This window comes from Calidris pugnax, unplaced genomic scaffold (assembly GCF_001431845.1).
Source record: "Calidris pugnax isolate Ruff unplaced genomic scaffold, ASM143184v1 scaffold27, whole genome shotgun sequence".
NCBI lineage: Eukaryota > Metazoa > Chordata > Aves > Charadriiformes > Scolopacidae > Calidris > Calidris pugnax.
Genome location: NW_015090893.1, coordinates 9,498,175 through 9,522,566, shown reverse-complemented (window position 1 = coordinate 9,522,566; position 24,392 = coordinate 9,498,175). Strand labels below are relative to the sequence as shown.

Sequence of the window (24,392 nt, the reverse complement as noted above, 5' to 3'; positions counted from 1 at the left end):
AGTGGAGATGGTTGGACCGTCTGTTACTTGCAGATCTGTTGCCGTTGAGGTCAGTAGATGGTTTTCAGCCTTCCCTCGCTGCACTATATATATACATCTCCCTGACCTTGTCAAGTCATCCCATAGCGTAATTATTTGCTCGGTAAACTAGGAAAATTGTATTGATTATTGAGTTGAGCTCTAAAGAATACTTGTTTGTTAGAGAGATGCCCAGAAGAATTAAACAAAAATGTGAGCTACACCCAGGTTGTTAACAAAGGCGCCCTCACAATGAGTGATTTGTACTTTCCAAACAAGAGCACTGTCTCAATTGTAGGTGTTGTGAAATTACGTATGGAAGTTGGTAAAGCAAAAAAAGGCCATTTGTTGAAAGTCTTTGAACTTGTGCCCACCACATGCCATACACTAGACGGTATCTGGACTCCACGAGAGTTGCATGGTACACCAGGATGGAGGGTCAGCAGCATGGGAGACTCTAAGCTTTTACAGACAAAAAATCTGGGGTTTGGCAGGCATCAGGGCACTTTAAAGATGCTGAGGGCTCAATGCAGAGCTCTTTTCTGCTACATTGGATTTGTCACTAACAGGAAGGAAGCAGTCATCACAACAGGAAAGCATTACCTAAAACTTGGGAAGTTTATAAGACATTTCTATGTAGGAGCAAGAGTTATTCACCTGTTGGCAATGGGCATCAGTCTGATTAAGAAATAACAAGAATAAGTAGCCTTAAATCTGGACTGGGGTAATGTTTCCTCTTAATGGCAAGTCAGTGGTGTTCTGTGCAGGTGAAATTGGCTTTTTAATACCAAAGACATTCAAGAAAAATTTGCAGCAGCTGCAAACAGAAATTGAGTCTTTAGGCATCTCCCTCCCCCCTCTATTATATGGCATTAAATTTAGACTGTCAGATGAAAGCTGTTTTTCAGAGAAGATAAGTGAAAAATAATGTGCTAGGCTTTGTTAAGTGGTTCAACTCTATCGCAAGTGTATGGAAAAACAAACAAGGAATATTGCATAAAATAATACATTTTTGATTTCAGGTACTCACGGAAGGAAGTGAGGGACGGAACATGTTTATGCTTTAGAAGAAGCTTGATTCATACATGCAGCTTAAAGGCAGCCTGAGTTTTAAATAGAAAATCAGAATTGTTTTTCTTATTATCATGGGAGAAGTTCAAGTCTTGGCATGGGCAGATAAATCATAAAAATGTAGCTGAAAGTGCAAGGGAACTGTAGTCACAGAATGAAGCTTGCGGGATTTGGCCCGTTAATATCAATGAAATCATTTTCCTGAAAAATAAATGAGTAATGCCATTTGGATCTCATTCACAAATATCAGAAGTTGAAGGGTTCCTTTGAAAGCTGTTCCTGTTGTATTCTTAGCATCCTGAATGACTTGACTTTTAGATTCCTTGAACTGATTATGAGCATATTTGGAAGGGAATCAGTAATCACAGACACATTACTATTGATTATTCTCCAGGGGCAAGAACGCTAAAGCCTGGAAACAAGGCTTCCTCAGAACTTGCACCAGCCGCCGGTGGAGGTTGCACTTACTGGCTCTACAGTGGTTAGTGAGGCTACAGGAACATAGTCTGTCTCCTCTCCAGCCCCGCGACCTAAACTTCTCCATCCATATTCACCTCCAGAGCTGAGACCCCCAGTTACCAGATGCTGTGCCGCTTCTCTACTTGTCTCTCCTGCTGGGCTGAAATCACACCAGTCGCTCAGGAGCTGTTGTGAATGGCAGGGAATCTGCTAGAGAGCAGCATTATTCTTATGTATGGCCAACACCTGACCTTTGGTTAATTAGATCCACTGGGGAGATCCTCCTCTGATCCACATGCTGCTTCTGAGGGTCTGGCTGGCTAACCAAGACTGCTCCACAAGCAGCTTTTTTCCTCCAGTAATCCCTGCCACCTTACAGGGCAGCAGGGAGAAAGAAGAGAAGCAAGGAAAGAGTCTTGCTACAGGGTCTATGGGAAAGGACGGAAGATAATTGGTAGCAGCCAGGGCAGGGCAGCGAGAGCTGCTGGGCTAGGTGTGACCTGGGATTGCACAAGGAGCTCCATTAATTAAGAAACAGAGGGAATGGGACAGAAATAATTGCTGGGCAGCAGGTGGGTTGGAAACAGGCATTGGGAGCAGTAAAAAGCAACTGTCTCCATGCGTTTAGAAGAGCAAGCTTCAGGAAATGTCATACACATGTTACAAATGGGAAGGGCAAAATGAACTCACCTGCAACCCCCCCCCCGTGATATTCAGGAGTCTCGGAGTCACTTTACTGAACCATAAAGTGACTTTGAGCACAGGATTTTTTCAATCTTTCTACAGATATGAGAACCACAGAAAAGTTTAAACAAATCGCTTCCTGCTATTTCAAGTTCTTAGAGGGCAAGCTTTCAGGAAGGTTATGGCCACATGAGTGGGATAAACATCGGTAGTCACATGATGGACCCTCTTGTGTTAAAGTAAATTTCCAATAACTCTGGAAATTCTACCCAGTTTCCAACCCAGCATTATTTCTTCCCATAAAAGTGATACTTCCCTGGGAATCTTTTCCTCCGGTCTTGAGATTCCCTATCTCAAGCAAGTCCATAACCTTGCACGACTTAAAGTCATCATTTATTTCCCTTGCTTTAGTTTAAAACATGTCACAGACTTCATCTGGTTACAAAGAGAAATGATACTTTTTAATTTGCAAGGCAAAAAAAAGAAGACAGAAGTGTGCATGGAAGACCACGTGTTGTTATTGCAGCAGCACTGTCATTGTCCTTGCCCCCATGTCCTGCTGTCACACACTACAGTGTAATCAAGAATAAAGTGGTAATAAGCTCCAGTGTACACTACTATAGAGACAAATGCAAAATGCATTTCTTTGCCTTGGACTAGCGATGGGGCACACTGCAGGAGCTCCCAAACCAGGCTGCTGTTCCCAGACCTCTGCACAGGGGGGCAGAGCTGGATCTTTTATGAGAAGGCGAATTCAATTTGCAGCAAGCAAAGCCCCTGCTCTGAGCCGCGCTCATGGAATATTTCTCCTTGCAGCTCAGCTATCTGATTGCTGCCTGCATATCTCCAGTCGTTTAAGCATAGATGATATCACAGGCAAGAGTGTCTGGAATAATTTGACTGTCTGGGAGCCGCACACTAACAGCAAAGGGCTGAGGATCTGGCCCCGCACATCCAAATCCCTCAGCAAGACCCAGCTCTGACAATAGAGCAATAGCTCTGACACAGCCAGCCCCCAAAAACAACACCACCAAGTAATTTTCTTCTAAAACATCCTTTTATTTTTCTCCGCATCGAGAAAAAAACATAGTAACAAACCATTTATCCTGAATGAAGCCTCAGAGAGAAACTCCATTATCAGAAAGGTCTAGACTGGCCTGAGGTATATTTTGGCCAGAAACAAGTAAAACAATACACTAAAACAGAAGCACTGATATAAAATCGTGCAGAACAAAATAACAATATGCAATGTGTTAATCAGGTTGTGGGGTAATTGAATGGCATTTCCTAAATTCATAAACATCAGATAATGACATAAAGTGCCGAGGTACTGCTTGAAGAATCATACCATAAAATACCTCGGCAGGCAGACAAGGTTTCCTGCCTTGAATTTCCTGGAGGGAGAGTTAGATTAGTAATAGTGAGAGGATTTTGTGTTGTTGTGGCATGATTTTATTGAGCAGCAACAAAAAAAAAATATTTCCAATGAGGTGCCCATACAAGAGGACTGTCTTCCTCTGCCTCCCAAAGGAGCTGCCCCCCCGGGCCATGGGGTCTGGGGTGCCTCTGGGGTCCTGTTCTGCCCTTGATTACTCTGAATAGCTCTGCGTCAGGGTGGAGGATTGGTCCCCATTTATTTCTACTCACAGTTTCCCCTCAATTGCCTGGTGGACATTCCTGTTTAGCGGACATGGCCCCTGGAAGGTGCCTTCTGAGGACCAAGGGGATCTTGAGTGCAATCAGGAGCTCTGCTTGTCTCCAAAGCGTCATGGCTCCTGGGGACCCTCCTCATCCTCTCTGCTGCTCCTCATGAAAGAAAATAAGTGCTGGAGCCGGTGTTCTCTTACTCCCACCTCCCTCACGCAGTGGAGGGGGACAAGAAAGAGCATGAAGCCCCTGAGCCACACACCCCTCAAACCACCTCCCAGAGCCTCAGTTTGTCTTGGTCCTAAGAAAGTGCATATGAGACCGAAATGCCTTCCTGTACACAGACCTCCCTCTCACAGGAGGGACATTCCAGCCCCAGGAAGGGACTTGGCACTAACGGGTTGCAGAGAGTCATGTCTTTTGGAAATAAATTGTCTCCCTTCAGAGAGCTGCTCCCTCCAGTCTCTGGAAAGTGACACATTGTCACTTAAGATCATTAACTATTTGACTGTGAGACCGCTGCCTGTACAGCACGCCACAGTGCCAGCGCTTCGCTGTTAATGAATAATAAATTAACGCTATGACTCTGAGCCCTTCCTTTCATCAGCCAGGATTTCCAGAGGCCGAAGAATCTCAAAGGATCCTCTACGAGCGACAGTCGACATAATTACCTACAAGCAGCAGCTAAGTGGTGGGTGAGGTGCAGAAACGGGCTGCCGTAGTGATTGCTAGAAGTTCTCTGAACATCACGCCTGTTAGGACTGACTGCCCACTGGTTTTCTGCAACTCCCTGCAGCGACCAATGTTGCAGACACGAACATGGGCAGCCAGGTACCTGCCTGCCCAGGGGAAACATCCCGTCCTCTTGCTCCAGGAGGCAGAGTGAATTGCAAAACGGCTCCTCTCACCTAAAGGTGTGTTTCCAACCCTGCTTGCAAGGGGAAGAGATGCGGCTGGGCAACTGCCCTTCTTCACTCTTTCTGTTGTGGGCAAAAGAAATTGGAACTAAACCTGGAAACTGATGAGCAGCTCCCGGTGCCAGCAAGACCCTCTGGGCCTCCATGGCTTTTGCAGCACAGCCACAAACGACCCCCAACTGCAATAGTCTTGGGACTGGAACTGTCTCTAACTATGTGTATGTTCTGGTTTACTTGGGGCCTCCTTGTGCCACCAAGGTCTACCATACAGTAACGCAGGGGTGAGGCAGTGGGCATTATGAACAGCAGTGGTTGGGGACACAGATAGTTCCTCTCACCCAAGCAGAGACTGTCTGTCCAGGATGACCCTAGTGGAATAAATTGATTGGAATGTTGCATGAGGATACATCTCCAGCCCTGGTTTTCTTTTGGAAAGCCGGATGAAGGCAGATGCCCTCAAGATCTACGCATGGCTCTTGTGGTTGGGGTTGATATCTTTGTAGATCAGAAGAATGTATTCTCCCTCCCTGAGATCTGCCCATTAATACCTGCAGCCCCAGGAGTGCTGCAGTGCTATAATCATGCAACATCTTAGGTAAAAACAGAATGAGACATATTAAAACAAGACATAAATGCTGATGGCTTTTTTTATTAAGCGGAATTTTCAAGATTCATTGGGAGCTTTGAAAGCTTAGGACGAAGCTTTAGGGGAGCATCTGCCATGGGGAACATCACCAGGGAGGATTCCTCTTTCTGAGCTGAAGTCTGTTGAGAAGTTAACAGGCTCCAAGACCTTTCAAGCGAAGAGTCCAACGGTTTTTCCTGCAGAGAAAGAAATCAGTACCTCAGAGACAGAACACCTGGGCTTTTACTCTTTGTCTCTTCTTCTGGCGAAGGATATATGACTCTATAATTCTGTATATCATAGAGGAACTTAGCCAAAACGGAAAACTTCTGAACATTATTCCAGTTATTTGCTTAAAAGAGAAATCAAGAACTCTACAAAATGTTACCTCTTTATACATGAAAGAAAGAAATTCCTGGTGAATTCTCCCAATAAAAAACTGACCCTTGCTACTAAGAGACCAGGTAAACACAAAATAAAAGAACTTTACTTCTCCAACCAGTCTCTAAGACCGATAGACTGATTATTTAGTTTAAGTTAAGTTAGTTCATCATTTAGTTAGTGAAGAGATTTATTTCATACGTACAGGAATGCATTGCAGAATAAGCATTTGTTGCCGTATGTCACACCATCGGATCCGCAGTGAGGGTTGTACTCCATAGTACAGACAGGTCTGGGTATCGTGTACTCACTGCAGTAGCCCTGTAGAAAGATGCAATATATGTTCACAAAAAGAGTTTTAACAACAACGTATGTAAGAAAGGTGACATTAGGAGACCCTCCACACACCCAGAGCTCCCCCCAGTACTGGCCAGCAGCAGATCCTGAGAAAGGGCTGGAGTACAGTGCTATGTTGGCTCCAGCAACGTAGAGCCTGTGTAACCACCATAAACGTTGCTGCAGTAACTTTGACGATTACTTGGACACTAACTTGAAATATCATCAGATGAGAATGGCAATTTCACCCAGTAATAGCTGTGGCAAATATTGTTCAGACAGCTGGATGACTCAGGATTTTCAAATGCTCGATCACAATGTGATTAGTAAGGATTTATACAGAAACTGCTTTAAGGAAAAAAATGATGGAAAATAGAAAGATCTGTCCCTTACCGGAAATGCATCAGTATCTGGAAAAAAAGAAAACAAGAAGAAAATAAGATACAAATGCAATTCATGGGTTCTGTTAAAGTTAAAATCTGTGAATGCGTGCCCTGAATATGCAACTTCCCATTCACTGTTTGTTAGCAGATGATTTCTTAGACAAAAGGAATTCCAGGCAAACTCTTGCGCTGTATTGTAAGTTTACAAAGTTGATTCTGTAGTATAATTGTTTTAATGAGGGTTACAACCAAGAATGGAAAAGGGTGCACAAAATGAAAGAAGATAAATGCATTTCTGTGGTTCAAAGGATGGAGCAGGACGCGTACTCAAAGCTAAGCAAGTTATTGAGCCAGACAGGGTCATAAAGCTGGTACATGGCGGCAGCGTCTTATATGCATTTCCATAATATTCCTTAAATAAAAGAAGTATTTAGTGTAACTTTCCTAAAGCTTCTACAACTGTTCAGGCTCTCATTTTGTGTCTCAGTTTAGGATGCCTACAAGAAATGTTTGCTTTCATTCAGTAAAATAATTTGTGTTTCTGCAACATTTCAGAGGTTAAATACTGGATGTCTGAGTCTCCGGGTTGTACCACGTACATGTCACTTCTTTCATTATGCATAAACTAGCGCTGAGAGTAGAGCTGTTCCCACAGTTGTTCTTACCCACTCAGTTCTGTTGCTAAAATATTACCCCATAAGTGATAGTCTTTGATGTCAAGTCTTTTCAACACTATCTTTCTAGGAGTAAATAAGTCCTTGTAGAATGAAGCTCTTTCCAGTCTGAGGATGTTTTTGTGTTTTTAAAGACAGCCAGCACTTACTCAAAGGCAGAGCAGGAGGCAGTGCAGCTACTCACCTGGGATGCAGCAAACGGCCAGGGCAAGCAGCAGCAACACGCTCAGTGTCTTCATGGTGGCTGAAGCCTCTATGTGCAGCAGAGCCTCTGTTTTGCTCCGTAAACGTAGCTTTGGCTCTGCCCTCAGCTGGTAACCACGCTTTTATATATACGTGTACGCACTTCTTTTCGTGTGTTTGTGTGCCCACATTCGTATTTGGCTTATCCACCCTTGTTCTGAAGTAGCGTACTTGGTCTTTTGTCAGGGTGTCAATCTCGACAGACGTAAGCTGTGCTGTAAGCCAGGAAGAACACTCCTTCATCAAGAGGAGTCACAAAAAGTTTAGATATGTTAGATACACCCTCCGTGTCATAATTTTAAGTGAAATATATGACCGGTTCCTTCGGAACATTCCTGTGGGCAAAAGAGCAACTGTAAAAACCCAAGAAGTGACTGCTGTCAGATTTTCTCTGTGGGCATCTATTGGTGCTGATTTACATGCAGTGCTTTTTCACAAGCAAAATGTTGAATGAAAGGCCTCCAGAGTGCAAAGTCCCTACTTTAGTTTTCATGCTTCATCCCGGTAAAGCATCATTAAGCTATAGTGAAACCAGCAGAACACAGAACTAGGCAGGCAAGGAAGAGTGTCCCAGACACTGAAGGGAGTCCTTGGACTGAACAAGAGATGGAGCAAGTTTTATGGGCATTTGCAGAGAATTTACAGTTGTTATTTTCCCTAAAAGCCATTAGCATTGTGGGTTAGATTTGCATAATGGACCAATAGTCTGATGATGACAGAATGATGTGAGACCCTAGCCTGGATCCCAGGAAAATTGAACCCAATCTGGAAATTGCTGCTTCATCCATCTGCCCATCTCAACATAAATCCTTTGTTTTACCACCAACTTTTTTGGACGACCTCATTCCATCAAGGAAAATAAGCAACCCCCTCCCTTTGGCTCCCAGAAGAAATGCCTATGAGAGATATTACTTTTTAGAAGGGATATGCCCAATTTATTTATGTTTCTCTTGTGTGGATCAAAAAACCATCAATTCAATACCCCAACAGAGGACAAAGGCAAAATAAATTTCACGGACAATATGCCAATGACAGGTCACACTCTCAAAAAACAGAAGGATACTTTGTCCTTGGATTGTGAAACACTGTTGAAATACTCCTTGGGCTGGCAAAGAGTATTATGTTATTAAAGACTAAGAGAGAAGACAAGTAGGCAGGAGCAGGAACCAACCCTAGGAGGGCATTTATCTTGGAGGTTGTTAAAGAATGATTCAAGATGAGCAAGACCTAGAAATGTCATTTGGAGGACCCAGACGAATAGGTAGAGCCCGCTCTTTTCTGTGTCTAAAAATTAGGGGTTTGCTAAGGGGCTGCCCTTGCAGAGAGGTAAGGGCCAGGTGAGAGCTGTGCTCGGGAGGCCAGGGATCAGCTCCTGGTACAGACACCACCACCATCTAAACAGGCTTTGGTGGTGACACCAGGAACACCTTGGGAGAGATCAGCCAGTGTCATCACTCCAGAGCCATATTTCAGCCCTTAAACGTCTAAAAGGGTCTGAACACTAATGTAGCCTGACTGTCATTTATGTGCAAAGTCACACAGCTCTGAGGTTTATCTGTATTTAATTTTCTGCCTTTTATGAGAAGGGAGGGGAGAAATACACTGTTCTTGTTATATCCCAGAGCTATGAGCACGTAACCTATTCAGCCTGGCATCATCATTCAACAGATCAGAAGAAAATGTTTCATGAGAGAACACATGAAACAAGACCAGAAAAATGTTGCTGATTTAGTTTATTGAGAAAGAAAATCAGGAGTGAGCTGAGTTCCCCAGAGGGTGAGATGAACTGAGGTGAGATCTTTAGCTGGGATTTGCCAGTGGGGATCCTGTGGTGAATTCTCTCAGCACCAATACTCAGCATTTTTCAAAATGGCTTAAAGTGAGAGTTCCGTTGCTATCCCTGAAAGTGAGGAGAGGAAAAAATTGATTAGACACAGAGTCCTGCCTGCTACAATCTGTCCTAGTGCTTGGCTTCTAGAGAAGGCATCAGATAGGATCCTGCCCCAGAGCCACAGAACCTACAGACTCAGAGTCCCATTAGCTATTTGATTATTGAGATGAGTGAAATTATTTAACCTATTCTTAAGACTGAAAATATTTTGGGGAAACTATAAAGAAACTTCAAATTTAATTTTCTTTGCAACATACAAGAAGGACTCCATTAAGGTTAATGGTCTTCAAACCATTCACACTAACAAAACAGACGTAACTCTTTGTTCTAATGAAAAAAAAACCTCCAAACAATGGTTGGCATGATGGCTGGTATTCTTTCCTGCCCCAAATCCCTAATCAACACTGGTCAGCAAACAAGAAAGTGGTAGTGCAAACTTGTGCCTACACGAAGCAACTGATAACATGGCCGTGATCCATGTTTGTACATACATGACTGCGTTGCAGAAGTTACACTTATTGCTGTATGTTTTGCTGTCAGAGCCACAGAGAGGCAGGTACTCAAGCCCACAGGCAGGTTTAGGGTAGTCACTGCAGTCAACCTGCAAAAAAAATGAAATAAAATCTAATGTGAAGGATATGAAGGAGGCAACAGCGGAAGGACTTGAGCCCCTAGCTACAGCTTCAGTGCTAATGATAACGATCTAACTAAAAGCAATTAACTTCTTTGTACAATCTGATATAAACTGAGGTGTCAGTTTCCCCTATGCCAGGAGAATTTAATAATATAAAAATAGATCATAATTTCCTGTTTGAAGAGATGTGTATCATAACCTGACTGCAGCATTTCTAAGCAGCAGCAGTTCACCCAGTGAATGTGCTGTGCTCATGATCATATTGCACCGTGTTCCTGACCTGGCCAGGAAATTAAATGGAAAAACACCGGTGTCTGCAGAAGTGTAGGTGCAGATGCCTGTATAAGGGTCCAGTATCTCCCCCAAAGTCTTAAAACAGGAAGATCAGCACTTAGCTAGATACCTCGAGAGTGGGATTTTGTTTCTTTGTGCAATGGGTTCTGCACTTGCTGAAAGGGATCATAGTGCAAAAAGCATATATGGGTTCAGGAAGAGGCTGAGGAATTTCATGGAGGGAAATCTATCGAGGCTTACTGACTACCCAGAAATCACACCTAGCTGAGGTCCATCACCTGGAAATAGTTGGAGGTTGGAAGAATAGAAGTGCCGTACATTACTCACTCTACTCTTACTATCTCCTACACAATCCCTACGACCCTTGCTAAGAGCAGGCTCTGCATCAAGCCATCATGGGTCTGATGGACTATTAGTCTGACCCCAAAAGCCATTTTCTGTTCTTATTCTCAGTTTTGCCATGATGGATTACTCCTGCTACTGCTTCTTTACTGATCCCTTCCTGTGCAGTCACCCTCTTCCTTTTCTGACGTTAGCATGGATAATGTGTGTTATGTGTGGAGAAAGCAAAATCTTCCCTGTGCTGAAGGCACAGCAGCGATTCCTCTCTTGTAGGATGCTGCTGGTCCCGGGGCTGCTGCAGATACTGGCAGCTCTTCCCCTGCCACCAGCAGGACCGAGACCCAGTCCCCCATCACGGAGTTCACTTACTGTAGCAATTTCCTTCTTACATTCACCATCGTACTTCTTGCTAACACTGGTTCCAGCCTCTCTGGGAAGGAAAAAGACCTGTGTTAGGGAGCTCTGCAAGCAACCGGTGCTGCTGAACCCTATGTCCCAGCAATGCTGTTCAGCTTCAGGTACAATATACAGGACACAGGGGACATCCAGCTTGGGCCATGTCCACATGGCTCTAGATGGTGCCCCAGCCTGCTGGAGTGTGGATTTACAGCATGATGAGAGGGTGCAGGGCATTAGGGTGAATGAGGAGCCAGGTTGTGTGACAGTGCAGATGCACCATAGGTTAGTTGCTGTCCTCTGCAAGACAGCATTTGCCACGTTAACCCTTTTTGTTAACAGAAGCATTCTGTCCCATGTTAGGTCCCCACACAGCTCTCTACTTGTCTCTCTAGATCAAAGGCAGTTTTCCTTCTAATCACAAAGGAAAACAAGGTCTAGTTACCAGGGAAAGAGGAGGGTCAAAGTCCAAGCACCTTACAGAAACAGCCTAGGTAGAAGTCCTGGTATTCAGAAGAGCAGCTGTGGGGAGTGCTAAGCGCTTGCTGTCCCTCACAGGAGGGCTCTGCACTTGCAGTACTCACAGGTTATGGGCACAGAGCATGCACTCGTTGTCATAGGTGACCCCGTCAGTACCACAGATGGTGCTGAGATGTTTATCACACAGCAGCCCCACTTTGCCTTCCTCGTTTGTCATGTTGGGATATCTACTGCAGTCTACCTGTTGAAGGAACACACAACAAAGCGCTGGTGAAGGCTTAGTTATAGGAAGCAAGTAGATTCGGTGAGAGTGACTGGCCACCTAGTATAACACCACAGCAGGAAAAAATGTGGGTTTTTTTTGGTTTCACTATGGTGAAACCAAACATTTCACTTGAAGATGACCAATGCAAGATTCTGACATCTCATATATCCTCTTATTTAGTGTTTGAATTATTTCTTGGGGGAGTCAATAAGCAACTTTGGCCATTCAGAAGAGGGACATGCCCCTTGTTTTGCTTTTGGTTTCACTTACCGGGACAAATTCCTTGCATTCTCCATCGTAGTCTTTGCTGACATTGGTTCCATATTCTCTGGAGAGGGAAAGACAAATTATAGGAAGTTCAGCAAAAACTCCTTGCTACATCCTAGGTGCTAGAAATATGTAATTAATACAAAGGAAAACTGACTCTCTTTATCACTCTGGCTAGCATATATTTTTTGAGAATGTAGAGTCATCCTCTCTGACCAGCTAGCATTGAGTGGCTGTCGGGGATGTAAAGACCCTGAGAGCTTTAGGATCACTTTGGGCAGTTCAGAGCAGAACATCTCTCCATCTCTTTGCTTTGCTGTGATGAGATGTGCTCTAGGGGCTGTCATCTGGCCAACCCTTAAGCTGGAGAAGAAAAGCCTGAATAAATTACACCAGCAAAAGAGAGACACGGTGACTAAAGCAATGTCTAGGCACCAGAGTGCCACACAGTGATACCCAAGCTCATTTTGAAGGCATTGACACAAGTGACATGTGACAGATCACTGTTTGTTGAAAAGTGGCGCTGCCGGGAGTCCTGAGGGCTGTGGCCTGAGATCTCCTGCGCAGTACGTACATGTTGTAGGCACAGAGCATGCACTCGTTGCTGTAGGTGACTCCGTCGCTGCCGCAGACGGGGCTGAGGCTCTTGGTGCAGGCCAACACCTCTTTGCCTTCCTCATTTGTAGTGTTGGGAAACGTACTGCAGTCCACCTGTCAGAGGAACGTACAGAAACAAGGTGGAGACGACATTTTACCTTCACAACTCTCATCTTGCACAGATAGAACCTGCAGTGGGTTTTTCACTACCACAGCACAAACTGGTGCCAGTGGGGCAACCTGGTAACAGGTGAATCCTTCCAGCAGGGCCCTCCCTGCACACCAGGAGAGGGTTAGAACCATGCAGTCCCCAGACAGGGTAAATCAATGGTGGTCTCTTACACTCAACTTGTCACCATTTTACAAAGGCTAAGCATTGCTCCCTCTTTCTTACATTCCTGTGGCCCCTCTGGTGCACTTCTGTTATTACTCTTTCATTCTCAACACACTAGTCGTTTTTTCTTTTTTTTTTTTTTTTTTTTTCCCCCTTGAGAGGAGCAAAACTAATGACCTGGTGTGTGGAAGCTGGAGTGTCTCATAGTATTTTATTCTTTCAGTAGGTTGCCTCGAGGTAGGTTCTGATACCACAGTCTATTGTTATTTGTTTAGACCCAGTCATATATGACCAGCTTAAGGCTTAGACCAGTTTAAAGTTGATGAAAAATGAATTAATCCAAATTTTTTGTATCATTACAACTACTACAGTATTAACATACAGCATAGAAGTTGAGCCAAGAACAGTAAAATTTAATGTTTTACACTATAAAATCTTATAAGAGGAGTGACACTAATTTCACATTAGGTGAAAAACAGCTAAGCATCCACAAGCCTGAAGTTTTTGTCACTCCTTTGATTATTACAGATTTACCAATTGTCTTTACCAGGCCTCATACCTGAGAAAAGTGACAGAAAGAAATCTTTCACTTACCTCAACCCCAAAGGCAGCATCTGGAAAAGAAAAGAGAAAATGTGAAAAGAGAGGTAGAAAATGTGAAACAAAGCCAATGTGATAAGACCTCCATTGAAGCTGGAAATATGGATATAAAATTCTTATACGCAGAACGAAACCCAATGATTTCCAGTGATTGGTTTCCTGAACTAAATAAACTATGTGGGGTTTTTTTATGTTGATAGATATAATAGAGTTGCTTACTGCTGACGGTGATGAAATGTGTTTTTGAATGGCTTTGTTCTTTTTTATTTTGAGATAGGTAGACTTATTAATTGAAAATAAAATAACTTTTCCTTTCTTATCTTTTTACATATCCGCTTTGACCCTAAAGGGCCGCTGTTATGTATCTGAAAAGAAACCTGAGTCAATACAGATAAATGGTAGACGCAAACAGTCACCTACAGGATAAGCGAATACATACAGCATCTGTTGTCAGGAATATGCATTTTAAGGCAGCTGACTGTGAAAAAAAGATTGCCTTTGACTTTGTAATTTCATCAGATGTAAATATGCAGTGAGAACATCAGACCCTGGCTTGTTTTCCTCTCTTGTTTCTCCATTAGCAGCAAAAGTTTTGCAGGAAAGCTGCCAGGCTTCTGCACAGAACTTCCTTGTGCCATTACAGTATTGTCGTGACTAGTTCCTGGAGGTCTGACCACCTCATTACAGCCTGGTTCAAGTATTTATCTGTTTGCTGCAATTGTACAACAACAAGTGTAAGCAGTATAACAGCATTAAAAATACAGTGTAAAAAGTGTAACAACGCTAGTTACCAGCACAAAACTCCACTTGCAGTTATTCATATTTACAGCAGACAACCAGCTACAACACTGATCCATATAAGACTGCCCTGAAATCTGCTCCTGCATCCTACGTGATGCTAATGCACCCAGGCAGCCTCGCTCTTTGTAAGAGAAGATTTTCTCTCTTTGAAGCCGGTATCTTATCCTTCTAAAGACAGCCAGGGCTCAGACATGAAGCCTCTGCAGCACCTTGAGAGTTACTCACCTGGGAAGCAGCAAAGCACGAAGGAGAGGAGCACAAAAACACCTGCCGTGGTCATGGTGGAAGCGTTTCTTGAGTCTGCAGGCTGCCTGCTCCTGCTCTGCTCATGAGATGGTCTCTCCAAGGCTGACTGCAAATATATACAAATGCAATGTCTAAACTGTTCAACTGTAACATAAAACAACCAGTAGAATCTGTCACCGGTACAATGAGGCTAGTAATATTTATTGAGGTCTTGACTTTCAGGTAATAGTCTGCATTTGCTAGGCAATTGATTTTGGCTGGACATCTGGTTAATAGCTTGAGACAAGTATCACATGTTCTCAGTGGTCAAAACCAAACAAACAGGCTTTGAGACAAAAGAAACCTCTTATGGATTCTAGCAGAAATGTAAGGAGCACAAAATATCAAGGGGAGTAAACAATAGATCTTTCATCCATCTCTGCAGAACAACACAGAATCATGAAATGGTTACAGCTGGAAGGGACCTTAAAGATCATCTAGTTCCAACCCCCCTGCCATGGGCAGTGATGCTTTCCACTAGACCAGGCTGCTCAAAGCCCCATCCAGCCTGGTCTTGAACCCTTCCAGGGAGGGGGCATCCACAATTTCTCAGGGCAACCTGTTCAACAGTGTCTCACCAGCCTCAGAGTAAAGAGTTTCTACCTAATCTAAATTTTTCAGTTTAGAACTGTTACCCTTTCTCCTATTGCTACACTCTCTGATGAAAGGGTCCCTTTCCTGTAGGCCCCTTTTAAGTACTGGAAGGCCACTATAAGGTCTCCCTGGAGCCTTCTCTTCTCCAGGCTGAACAACCCCAACTCTCTCAGCCTGTCTTCACAGGCGAGGTGCTCCAGCCCTCTGATCATCTTCATGGCCTCCTGCTTCTTATGTTGGGGGCCCCAGAGCTGTACAGAACACTGTGATGAAAGGGTCCCTTTCCTGTAGGCCCCTTTTAAGTACTGGAAGGCCACTATAAGGTCTCCCTGGAGCCTTCTCTTCTCCAGGCTGAACAACCCCAACTCTCTCAGCCTGTCTTCACAGGCGAGGTGCTCCAGCCCTCTGATCATCTTCATGGCCTCCTGCTTCTTATGTTGGGGGCCCCAGAGCTGTACAGAACACTGCAGGTGGGGTCTCACCAGGGTGGAGCAGAGGGGTAGAATTACCTCCCTCAACCTGCTGGACATGCTGCTTTTGCTGCAGCCCATGATGCAGTTGGCTTTTTGGGCTGCCAGCACACATTGACAGCTCATGTTGAGCTTCTCAACAACTAACACCCCCCAAGTCTCCTCAGGGCTGTTCTCAATCCATTCTCCACCCAGACTGTATTTGTGCTTGGCATTGCCATGACCCAGGTGTAGGACCTTGCACTTGGTCTTGTTGAACTTCATGAGGTTTGCACAGGCCCACCTCTCAAGCCTCTCCAGGTCCCTCTGGATGGCATCCCTTCCCTCCAGCACGTCAACTGCACCACATAGCTATGTGTCATTGCAAACTTGCTGAGGGTACACTCAATCCCACTGTCCATGTCACTGACAAAGATGTTAAACACCACCAGTCCCAGTACCAACCTCCAAGGAACATCACTTGTTCCCTTTTTCAGTCAGAGGATGCTTCACCAGACTGCCACGACTTCTCAAATATGATCGATAGTGGCTTCCCTGGAGCCTTCTCTTCTCCAGGCTGAACAACCCCAACTCTCTCAGCCTGTCTTCACAGGCGAGGTGCTCCAGCCCTCTGATCATCTTCATGGCCTCCTGCTTCTTATGTTGGGGGCCCCAGAGCTGTACAGAACACTGCAGGTGGGGTCTCACCAGGGTGGAGCAGAGGGGTAGAATTACCTCCCTCAACCTGCTGGACATGCTGCTTTTGCTGCAGCCCATGATGCAGTTGGCTTTTTGGGCTGCCAGCACACATTGACAGCTCATGTTGAGCTTCTCAACAACTAACACCCCCCAAGTCTCCTCAGGGCTGTTCTCAATCCATTCTCCACCCAGACTGTATTTGTGCTTGGCATTGCCATGACCCAGGTGTAGGACCTTGCACTTGGTCTTGTTGAACTTCATGAGGTTTGCACAGGCCCACCTCTCAAGCCTCTCCAGGTCCCTCTGGATGGCATCCCTTCCCTCCAGCACGTCAACTGCACCACATAGCTATGTGTCATTGCAAACTTGCTGAGGGTACACTCAATCCCACTGTCCATGTCACTGACAAAGATGTTAAACACCACCAGTCCCAGTACCAACCTCCAAGGAACATCACTTGTTCCCTTTTTCAGTCAGAGGATGCTTCACCAGACTGCCACGACTTCTCAAATATGATCGATAGTGGCTTGGCAACTTGATCCACCAGTTCCCTTAGGATCCATGGATTTATCTCATCAGGTCCCATAGACATGTGCACCTTCAGGTTCCTTAAATGATCTTGAACCTGATTTTCTCTTACAGTGGGAGGTTCTTCATTCTTCCAGTCCCTGCCTTTGCTTTCTGTGACTTGGGCCATGTAGCCAGAGCACTTGCCAGTGAAGACTGAGGCAAAAAAGCCATTGAATACCTGAGCCTTCTCCATATCCCGGGTGACTGGGTCTTCCATTGCCTTCTGGAGAGGGTCCACATTTCCCCTAGTCTTCCCTTTGTCACCAACATACCTATAGAAGCTTTTCTTACTGCTCTTGATGTCTCTGGCCAGATTATCTGCTCTTTAGCTGTTCTAACCTCATCCCTAGCTACTCAGACAATTTCTCTGTATTCCTCCCAGGCTACCTAGCCTTGCTTCCTCTCTCTGTAGGCTTCTTTTTCTGTTTGAGTTTGTCCAGGAGCTCCTTGTTCATCCATGCAGGCCTCCTGGCTTTTTTGCCTGACTTACTCTTTGGTGGGATACATCACTCCTGAGCTTGGAGGAGGTGATCCTTGAATATTAACCAGCTTTCTTGGGCTATCACCCATCACCTCTTCTTAGTTGCACTGGTCACCTCCCATCAGGGAGCACTTCAGGACTACCCTGTTTGCAGATCAGGGTAAGATTTTCTGCTTTCCTTTCTGGTTTTGAGTGAGGTTTTTTTGCCGTATTCCCAGATATTCACCATTAGACATGAACAAGGGTCAGGTGTGGCTTTGCCATCAGCAGAATTGGTTAAGCAAAGTCAGCTGAGTCTGGCAGGACTGTGTCTGACCTGCAAAGCTAATGGTATTTAGCACTGGTTTGATAAAAGAAAGGGTTTCTTGACAGTTTCATTGCCTGGGTATAGAAGAGCTCAGTAGAAGACTTGAAAGCACGTTAAATTCTGTCAACTGCCACTAAAAATGTCACTTGAACCTTGTCAGCAGGGAGCACTTATTTACAGACCGAGTCACACTTAAACATATTGGCCGTTCCAAAGTGTTCCGCCAAGCCATCTTAAGAACAAAAAACACTGAAGTTTTGAGAGCCTATTTACATAGCACCAGCTACACTCAAAAGTACAGCAGGTCCTTTCCCCCTACAGATATTTTAGAAAACGATACTCAAAACATAAAGCCTGTCCCAGCTTTCCCATTTGTCTTGCACCTCCAGCCTTTATGCCACCTCCAAGTTGTTCCTTCCTAGGAGGAGGCCTGGACCCCTGCTGTTTTAGCAGATGTAATTTTGCAGGAGTGAGTTCTGTCTTTAACCCAAGGCTCTCACCATGATCCCTGTCACAGGTTTGAAATGGCAAGCACACCTGTGCTTAGCATAGACTTCAGCACTGTGGGAGCTGCAGATTAGGAGATGCTTTACAGGTGCTCCCTTGAAATTCAGCTGAAATCATTGAAAGTTAGTCCAAGCAATTATGTTGCTGTCTGATACATCACAGTGGTCTAAAGCAAATGCTTTGATCCATAAATTGCACTACAGTGCATGGTATCACCTGTCCTGGGCACTGGCATGGTATGAAGACCACAGCATGGCTGTGTGGATATATAGGTTCCATTTTTACCTAAAAGAGATGGATTTCTTCACAGGGAGAAGCATTAAAATGATTACACTGCTGAGTTTGTTTCTATAAATTACAGGGAGCGTGCTTGAATACTTTAGACAGATTTGGCACGTCTTCAGGGTGAATTGCCCTAATGTGCCCTGTGGACGGTGTCTCTGGAAACCAGGCTTTTCTCCTCAGCATGTACAGGAGCACGCTGAGGCTGCTGTCACCTGCCACACTTGTTGCCTTCTTCAGCTCATACGTACAGTCTGTGCACAGGTGGAGGGAGGTACATCTTTCTGGGTCAAATATAACCTTTGCCAATGCCTTCTCCAATAGGGCAGCGAGACCTCTGCAAATCATCCTCTTCAGCCTTCCCAGGTTTTGACAGGTTCCCTCCTGCCTGGTGCCCACAAGCTGCTGCTCCAGGCTGCTCCTGCCCCAGAGCTGTCCTCTAGGCAGGACTGACCTCTCTCCCGATGGGTGGAGAGCACCTTCCTGCCAAATGCTGGCGCCTGTTGCCTATACACATCAAAGAAAAATTTTCCACTGCAACTGCTAGGTTCAGCACTGGGTCTGGCACTTACTGGCCCAGAGCAGCCCAGAGATTTTCTCCAACCACCACAACACCCGTCTGATGTTCACCAGATCCATTCCTTCACACTCCCACCCACAGACACACTGCAGGGAGATTTGAGCCTGTCGCAATTAAGTGCTAACTGGCAAACAGCAGCCTCCCCTGAGCCGCCCAGTACTCCCTCTGGGCAAGCCACAAAAATGACACCAAGAAATCACCAAATTTCAGCAGAGGGAGCAGACTCAAGCACAGCCTCCAGCCAGCCAACGTCCGCAGCCATTATCCCACCTCTGATAACAGTGTGGAAAAATCCCACAGCTGGTTAAGCTCATGCTGTAGGACAGGCTGCTCAGTTCTGAGCTACTCCTGGAAGAACAGTGAGAAAGGGGATTTGGTCTGCAATCCCACCGCTGATCTCGTGCTGTAATCCACTTCATTACCATCTTCTAATCCTCAAAGTCAGATGCAGCATATGGCTAATGACCCCTTGGCTAAAGGAAAATCCTCGTGTGTGCAGAGATCTGCAAGTAAGCAAAGGCAGTGCCACATCTTGGGGTACCACATATTGTGGTCCTGAGCACCAGAGGGTCTGCAGGCTGACACCAGGCCTCCATACACCTCCAGTATACAATATCCTCTCTCATTTACCCAAGGAATTTCTTCTTTTAAATTTCCCATTACGGTTTTTCCCAGTATCAATTTCATATTCTCTGCAAGAATCAAAACTCATGCTGGGAAATTTTCTTAGTGGATACGCAACTTCCCAGTGTAAGTAATACACTGATAAATGAATGACAAATTATTTAAAGCACTTTTCCAAACATCCCTGGGTTTTGTCACATTACTTAATTAACAAATAGTTGTTGTAAAAGTGGGAAATAACAATAATTAGTTGTAGCTGTTTCATGAAATTGCCTCTAATCACTCCAAAATGCCTGCTAAATACAATTTAGGCTGCAGTTTTCATCTTTGTCTTTCTCTTGGCCGCAGTGTGGCCAATAACTATTTGTACTGAGCCATAGGCCTGGAGAAACCGATACAGAACAAATGGAAGATCGGTCTCTCACCTAGTGCCCGAAGGCACCGTTTGAACTAAGCAATAAACCAAACAAAGTCACTGGCATGATTAAAACATATCAGTATGAAAACATATCCATGTGTTTATGAACTTATTAAATAGAGCTTGATTTAGGTAATGCCAGTGAATGATTTCCTGAACTAATAAGACCATGTGCAGAACTTTGTACCCTGCAGGTGAAAGCTAACGTGGTTTCACATTACTTATGCAATTAATTAAATGTACTTGGCCCCACCACGGGGACAAATGTTGATGCATGGGAATGAGTTCAGCAGAGGCCACCAGGTGCTGGTCAGGGGCTGGAGCACAGGACATTTGGGGTAAGGTGAAGGAGCTGGGCTTGTTCAGCGTGGAGTAGAGATGGCTACAGGCCATCACATTGCTGTCTGCAGCTCCCTGGTGGGGCTATAGACAGTCTTCTCAAAGCTGCACAGTAAAAGGATTAAATTCTGACTGAATGTGTTACCACAAGGGTAGTCAAGCAGTGGCAAAGAAACCAGAGGGGCTGTCCTTCCTCGGTGATATTGAAAACCCAGCTGAACAAGGAAAGCTTTGAGCACCCTGACTGGATTTTGACTTTGGCTTTGCATTCAGCAGGGGTTGGACGAAAGAATTCTGGAGAGCTCTTCCAACGTGACTGATATTATATATATGGAACTTACATAATGCTCTCTCCTATAGATGGTTTTTATTAATGAAGGAATGTAATACTTCTCCATGACCCAGAAGTTTTCCTACAACATTGGCTAAAGGGCCACAAGGTACAAAAACCTCCCAGCACCTTTTTATGGAGAATGAGCAGTAATGTGTACAACAAAAAGAGTAGATTGTAACAGTTTTAAAAAAAGCAAAACCACACCGAACTATTCAAATTTGAGAATATAATTAGCTTTCAATTATTTCAAAGCATCTCCACTTGTGCAACAGGCCCCTACCATCACAACACTTCCCCAGAAGAGCATCAGCATTTGAACCTGCAGCAAAGTTACCTACACCACAGAAAAGCAGCTGTCAAAATAGCAGCCCCTTCACTGCTGTGCTGCAACCTGGACCAGATGCGTATCTCAGCATCATCAGCTTGTCTCATACCTTCCCTTCTCACCTTTGCCAGCTTGTGTTGTGCTCCGGCTCGTGCTGTGCTCCAGGTCTGTATGAGGTCATCAGGTCAGGGCTTCACTGCAGAAGGCAAAAGTTACTCACATGAAAGCAGGAAAATGCTAGAATGAGCAGCAGAAAAAGGAAGCACTAAACAGAAGAACATTTGGCTGGACAACAGTTATTACTCTTTGAACTGGACATACTGCAGGGAAAGTGGTTTGGAGGTAATGCAGGACATGTTATCCTGCAGCTGGTCAGAAGAAGAGGAAATCATTGGTTTAATAAGTTTTCCTGACACTTCAGTGATCTCATCTGTGCACCACTGAGTGCTCGTTTCATCTTTTGCCACAGCCCAAGCAGGAACAACGAGGAGGTGGCTGTGGGGAAGGAGCAGCCAACCTGGGATTGACACCGTTCATGGCTGCCCGGCAGGAGAAAGTTAATCTGGCAACTTCACTGCTAAGGCTGGGAAAGTTTCCTTCAGGAGCTGAGGTCAGGAGAAAGTCCTCCAAAGGTAGAAAAAAAAATTAAGAAACTCAATAGATTCTTATCTGCAAAGAGACATTATTTATAGCTCAATGCACAGTTAAAATAGAATGAATAAGCGTGTTCTGCCATGAAAGCAAATTGCTTTGAGGTTATATAAACCAGGGGAATAGTTGAGCACGTCTCCAAAGGACAGCAGATGAGGCATTTTCAAGCTACCAGTCATCTAGCAGCACGTACGTCACCAGAATAGCACACGGTGGGGGATCGTGGCTGTGTCCCTTGGATTTCAGCTACACAAGCCACCAAAGAGTGTCATTGCCAAGAGAGGCTCATAGGCAGAAGATATTTTAATTGACTAACTAGCAGGGCTGGGAAAAGTAATTCAATATGTTTGGGATAAGCAATTGTGGCATGCTACTGAGCAGCAAAGAGGAATATGAAGGCCTCAAGGAAGATCCTTTGATGCCTGGACAGCCGCACTGGAGAGCAACGAGGGATAAGCATTCCAGATGCAACTACAGTACGGAGGTTATGGCAAGGCTGTCTGGGAAGACAGGTTGCAGTCTCCCATGAAACACAGGGATCATCTCATCACAGTGAGCTGCCAAGACTCATTAATTTATCATAGGAACATGCCTTCAGTGCTCACTCCCCTCAGTTTTCTTTTGTAGGATTGACAGACATGTCTGTAGATCACAAAGTGTTCTTGACAAGAGGATAATTAACCTTCGATGTTTACATCTCCCCCCTCTTGGTAAGTAACACACCAAGCTGGTGCCTTTTTTGGGAGGACTGGCTCTAAAGGAATGATAGTTTCCTTTTGGGCTCTTGATCAGAGGTCAGGAGAACTGGAATAACAAGTTCTCTGAGCTCTATCTGGAGCAGTAGGTAACTGAGGAAGAATTTCCTTGAGTAAACAGCCAAAACCTTGGACTCAGGGCCTTCAGACCAGCCCCAGGTCTGTGAATGAATCATAGAATCATCTAGGTTGGAAAAGACCATTTGGATCATCGAGTCCAACCATCCACCCTACTCTACAAAATTCCTCCCTACACCATATCCCCCAACATCACATCTAAACGACTCTTAAACTTATCCAAGGATGGTGACTCAACCACCTCCCTGGGCAGCCTATTCCAGCGTTTGACCACTCTTTCTGTGAAGAATTTCTTCCTAATGTCCAGTCTAAACCTACCCTGTTGCAGCTTGAAGCCGTGCCTTCTTGTTCTATCACTAATTGCCTGTGAGAAAAGACCAGCACCAACCTCTCTACAATGTCCTTTCAAGTAGTTGTAGAGAACGATGAGGTCACCTCTCAGTCTCCTTTTTCTCAAAACAAACAGATCTGTGAATGAGATCCCCATCAGCCTGGAGCTCCACAGCCATTTGGGCCATGATCTGGGATCTGCTTCATGCAAGCTCAGGACAGTGAAGTTGATACTCTGCCCAGCTTGAGGGAGCTAGAGGTGCAGAAGTTTATTACAGAGATAATGACATGTATGAGAGAGAAATTACTCTAAAGTGTTTTTTAAGTTAGATAAACACTTCAAGAGTGTGTCTCCCTGCACGAACCCCATATGGGAGGAAGCAACCAGGAATACAAAACACCTGTTCCTAGAGGCACCAGTCCATCACTACCACGGTAACCTGGAGACATCACTCTGCCTATTAATTGCCCCAAGAAACATCAATGTGTCACATCCACAGACAAAATTCTCTTTTCATGTGAAACCATAGGACGAGGCAATGCAGGAGTTAGTAAAGCATTGAACAAAAACACGCTCCCAGATCTCACCTTATCAGCCAACAAATTAGCGAAAATCCATATGAGAAACAACGTTTGGAAAAGACAAATGAGGGTTGTTGCTTTCATTTATGGGAAAAAAACTAGGAACCTCTGGGATTTGGGATAAATGATGGTTTGTTTTTTAAGCAAGATCTTGTAAATAAAGCAGCAACAGGGGATTTCCTTTCTGAGGGCTAGGGTGCAATAGGCTAAGAATGAAAATCCACTGCACTCCCTGATGGGAAAGAGAGAGAACAGGGTGAGAGACAGGATGCATCATGATGCTATAACTTGAACACTTGATGCATCATGGCTGAACGCTTGGCTGGAACAGGAGGAACTGGATGGAAAGAGTTTCTACAGCTAAAGGACTGTGAACATCGTAAGTACTGAACACTTCTTCCTTCATCATTAACATCAAAAGAAGTGGCAACAATTGCACTTATTATGCAGAGTTGAGCTTTAATGGGACCACTGGCTGATTCTTTGCAGCTGGACGGGGATGAAGCACCGTTGGTGGTGACAGAAAGGAGCATGCTCCTGAATTATGGGATTTTGCTATGTCAAAGAGACTGAGGTAGAGATCAGGACCTCTACTATCTCTAAACTATTGCACTAGCAGAATAATACCATTATTTACTTAATATGTTTTGTACATGTATGACAGCTGCTATGTTGTATGCGATCATACAGCCCCTACATACCCCGGCTTGGGCACTGTGCCCTGTTTGCAACCTGAAAAAAACCCTTGTCTTAGGAGAGCTGAATGCACTAAGAGCTGCAAAGGTTTTGTCTGTCTCCTTTTCTGGTCTCAAAACAGGTTATGCTGCACTTTCCTGGTGCTGTCAGTGAAGGCTGTTTGTGCG

General features: G+C 44.7%; 1 protein-coding gene across 1 annotated transcript; it reads right to left on the bottom strand.

Moving 5' to 3' along the window:
• Positions 1 to 9,156: 9,156 nt before the first annotated feature.
• LOC106891378 (ovomucoid-like) lies at positions 9,157 to 21,375 on the bottom strand. The gene is made up of 9 exons (XM_014947843.1): positions 21,256 to 21,375; positions 14,565 to 14,691; positions 13,533 to 13,552; positions 12,582 to 12,718; positions 12,011 to 12,068; positions 11,580 to 11,716; positions 10,969 to 11,029; positions 9,821 to 9,930; positions 9,157 to 9,338 (listed from the first exon to the last, which is right to left on the bottom strand). Exons 2-9 carry the CDS (start codon positions 14,617 to 14,619, stop codon positions 9,293 to 9,295), a joined length of 624 nt encoding a protein of 207 aa, XP_014803329.1. The 5' UTR covers positions 14,620 to 14,691; positions 21,256 to 21,375; the 3' UTR covers positions 9,157 to 9,292.
• Between the last annotated feature and the right edge of the window lie 3,017 nt (positions 21,376 to 24,392).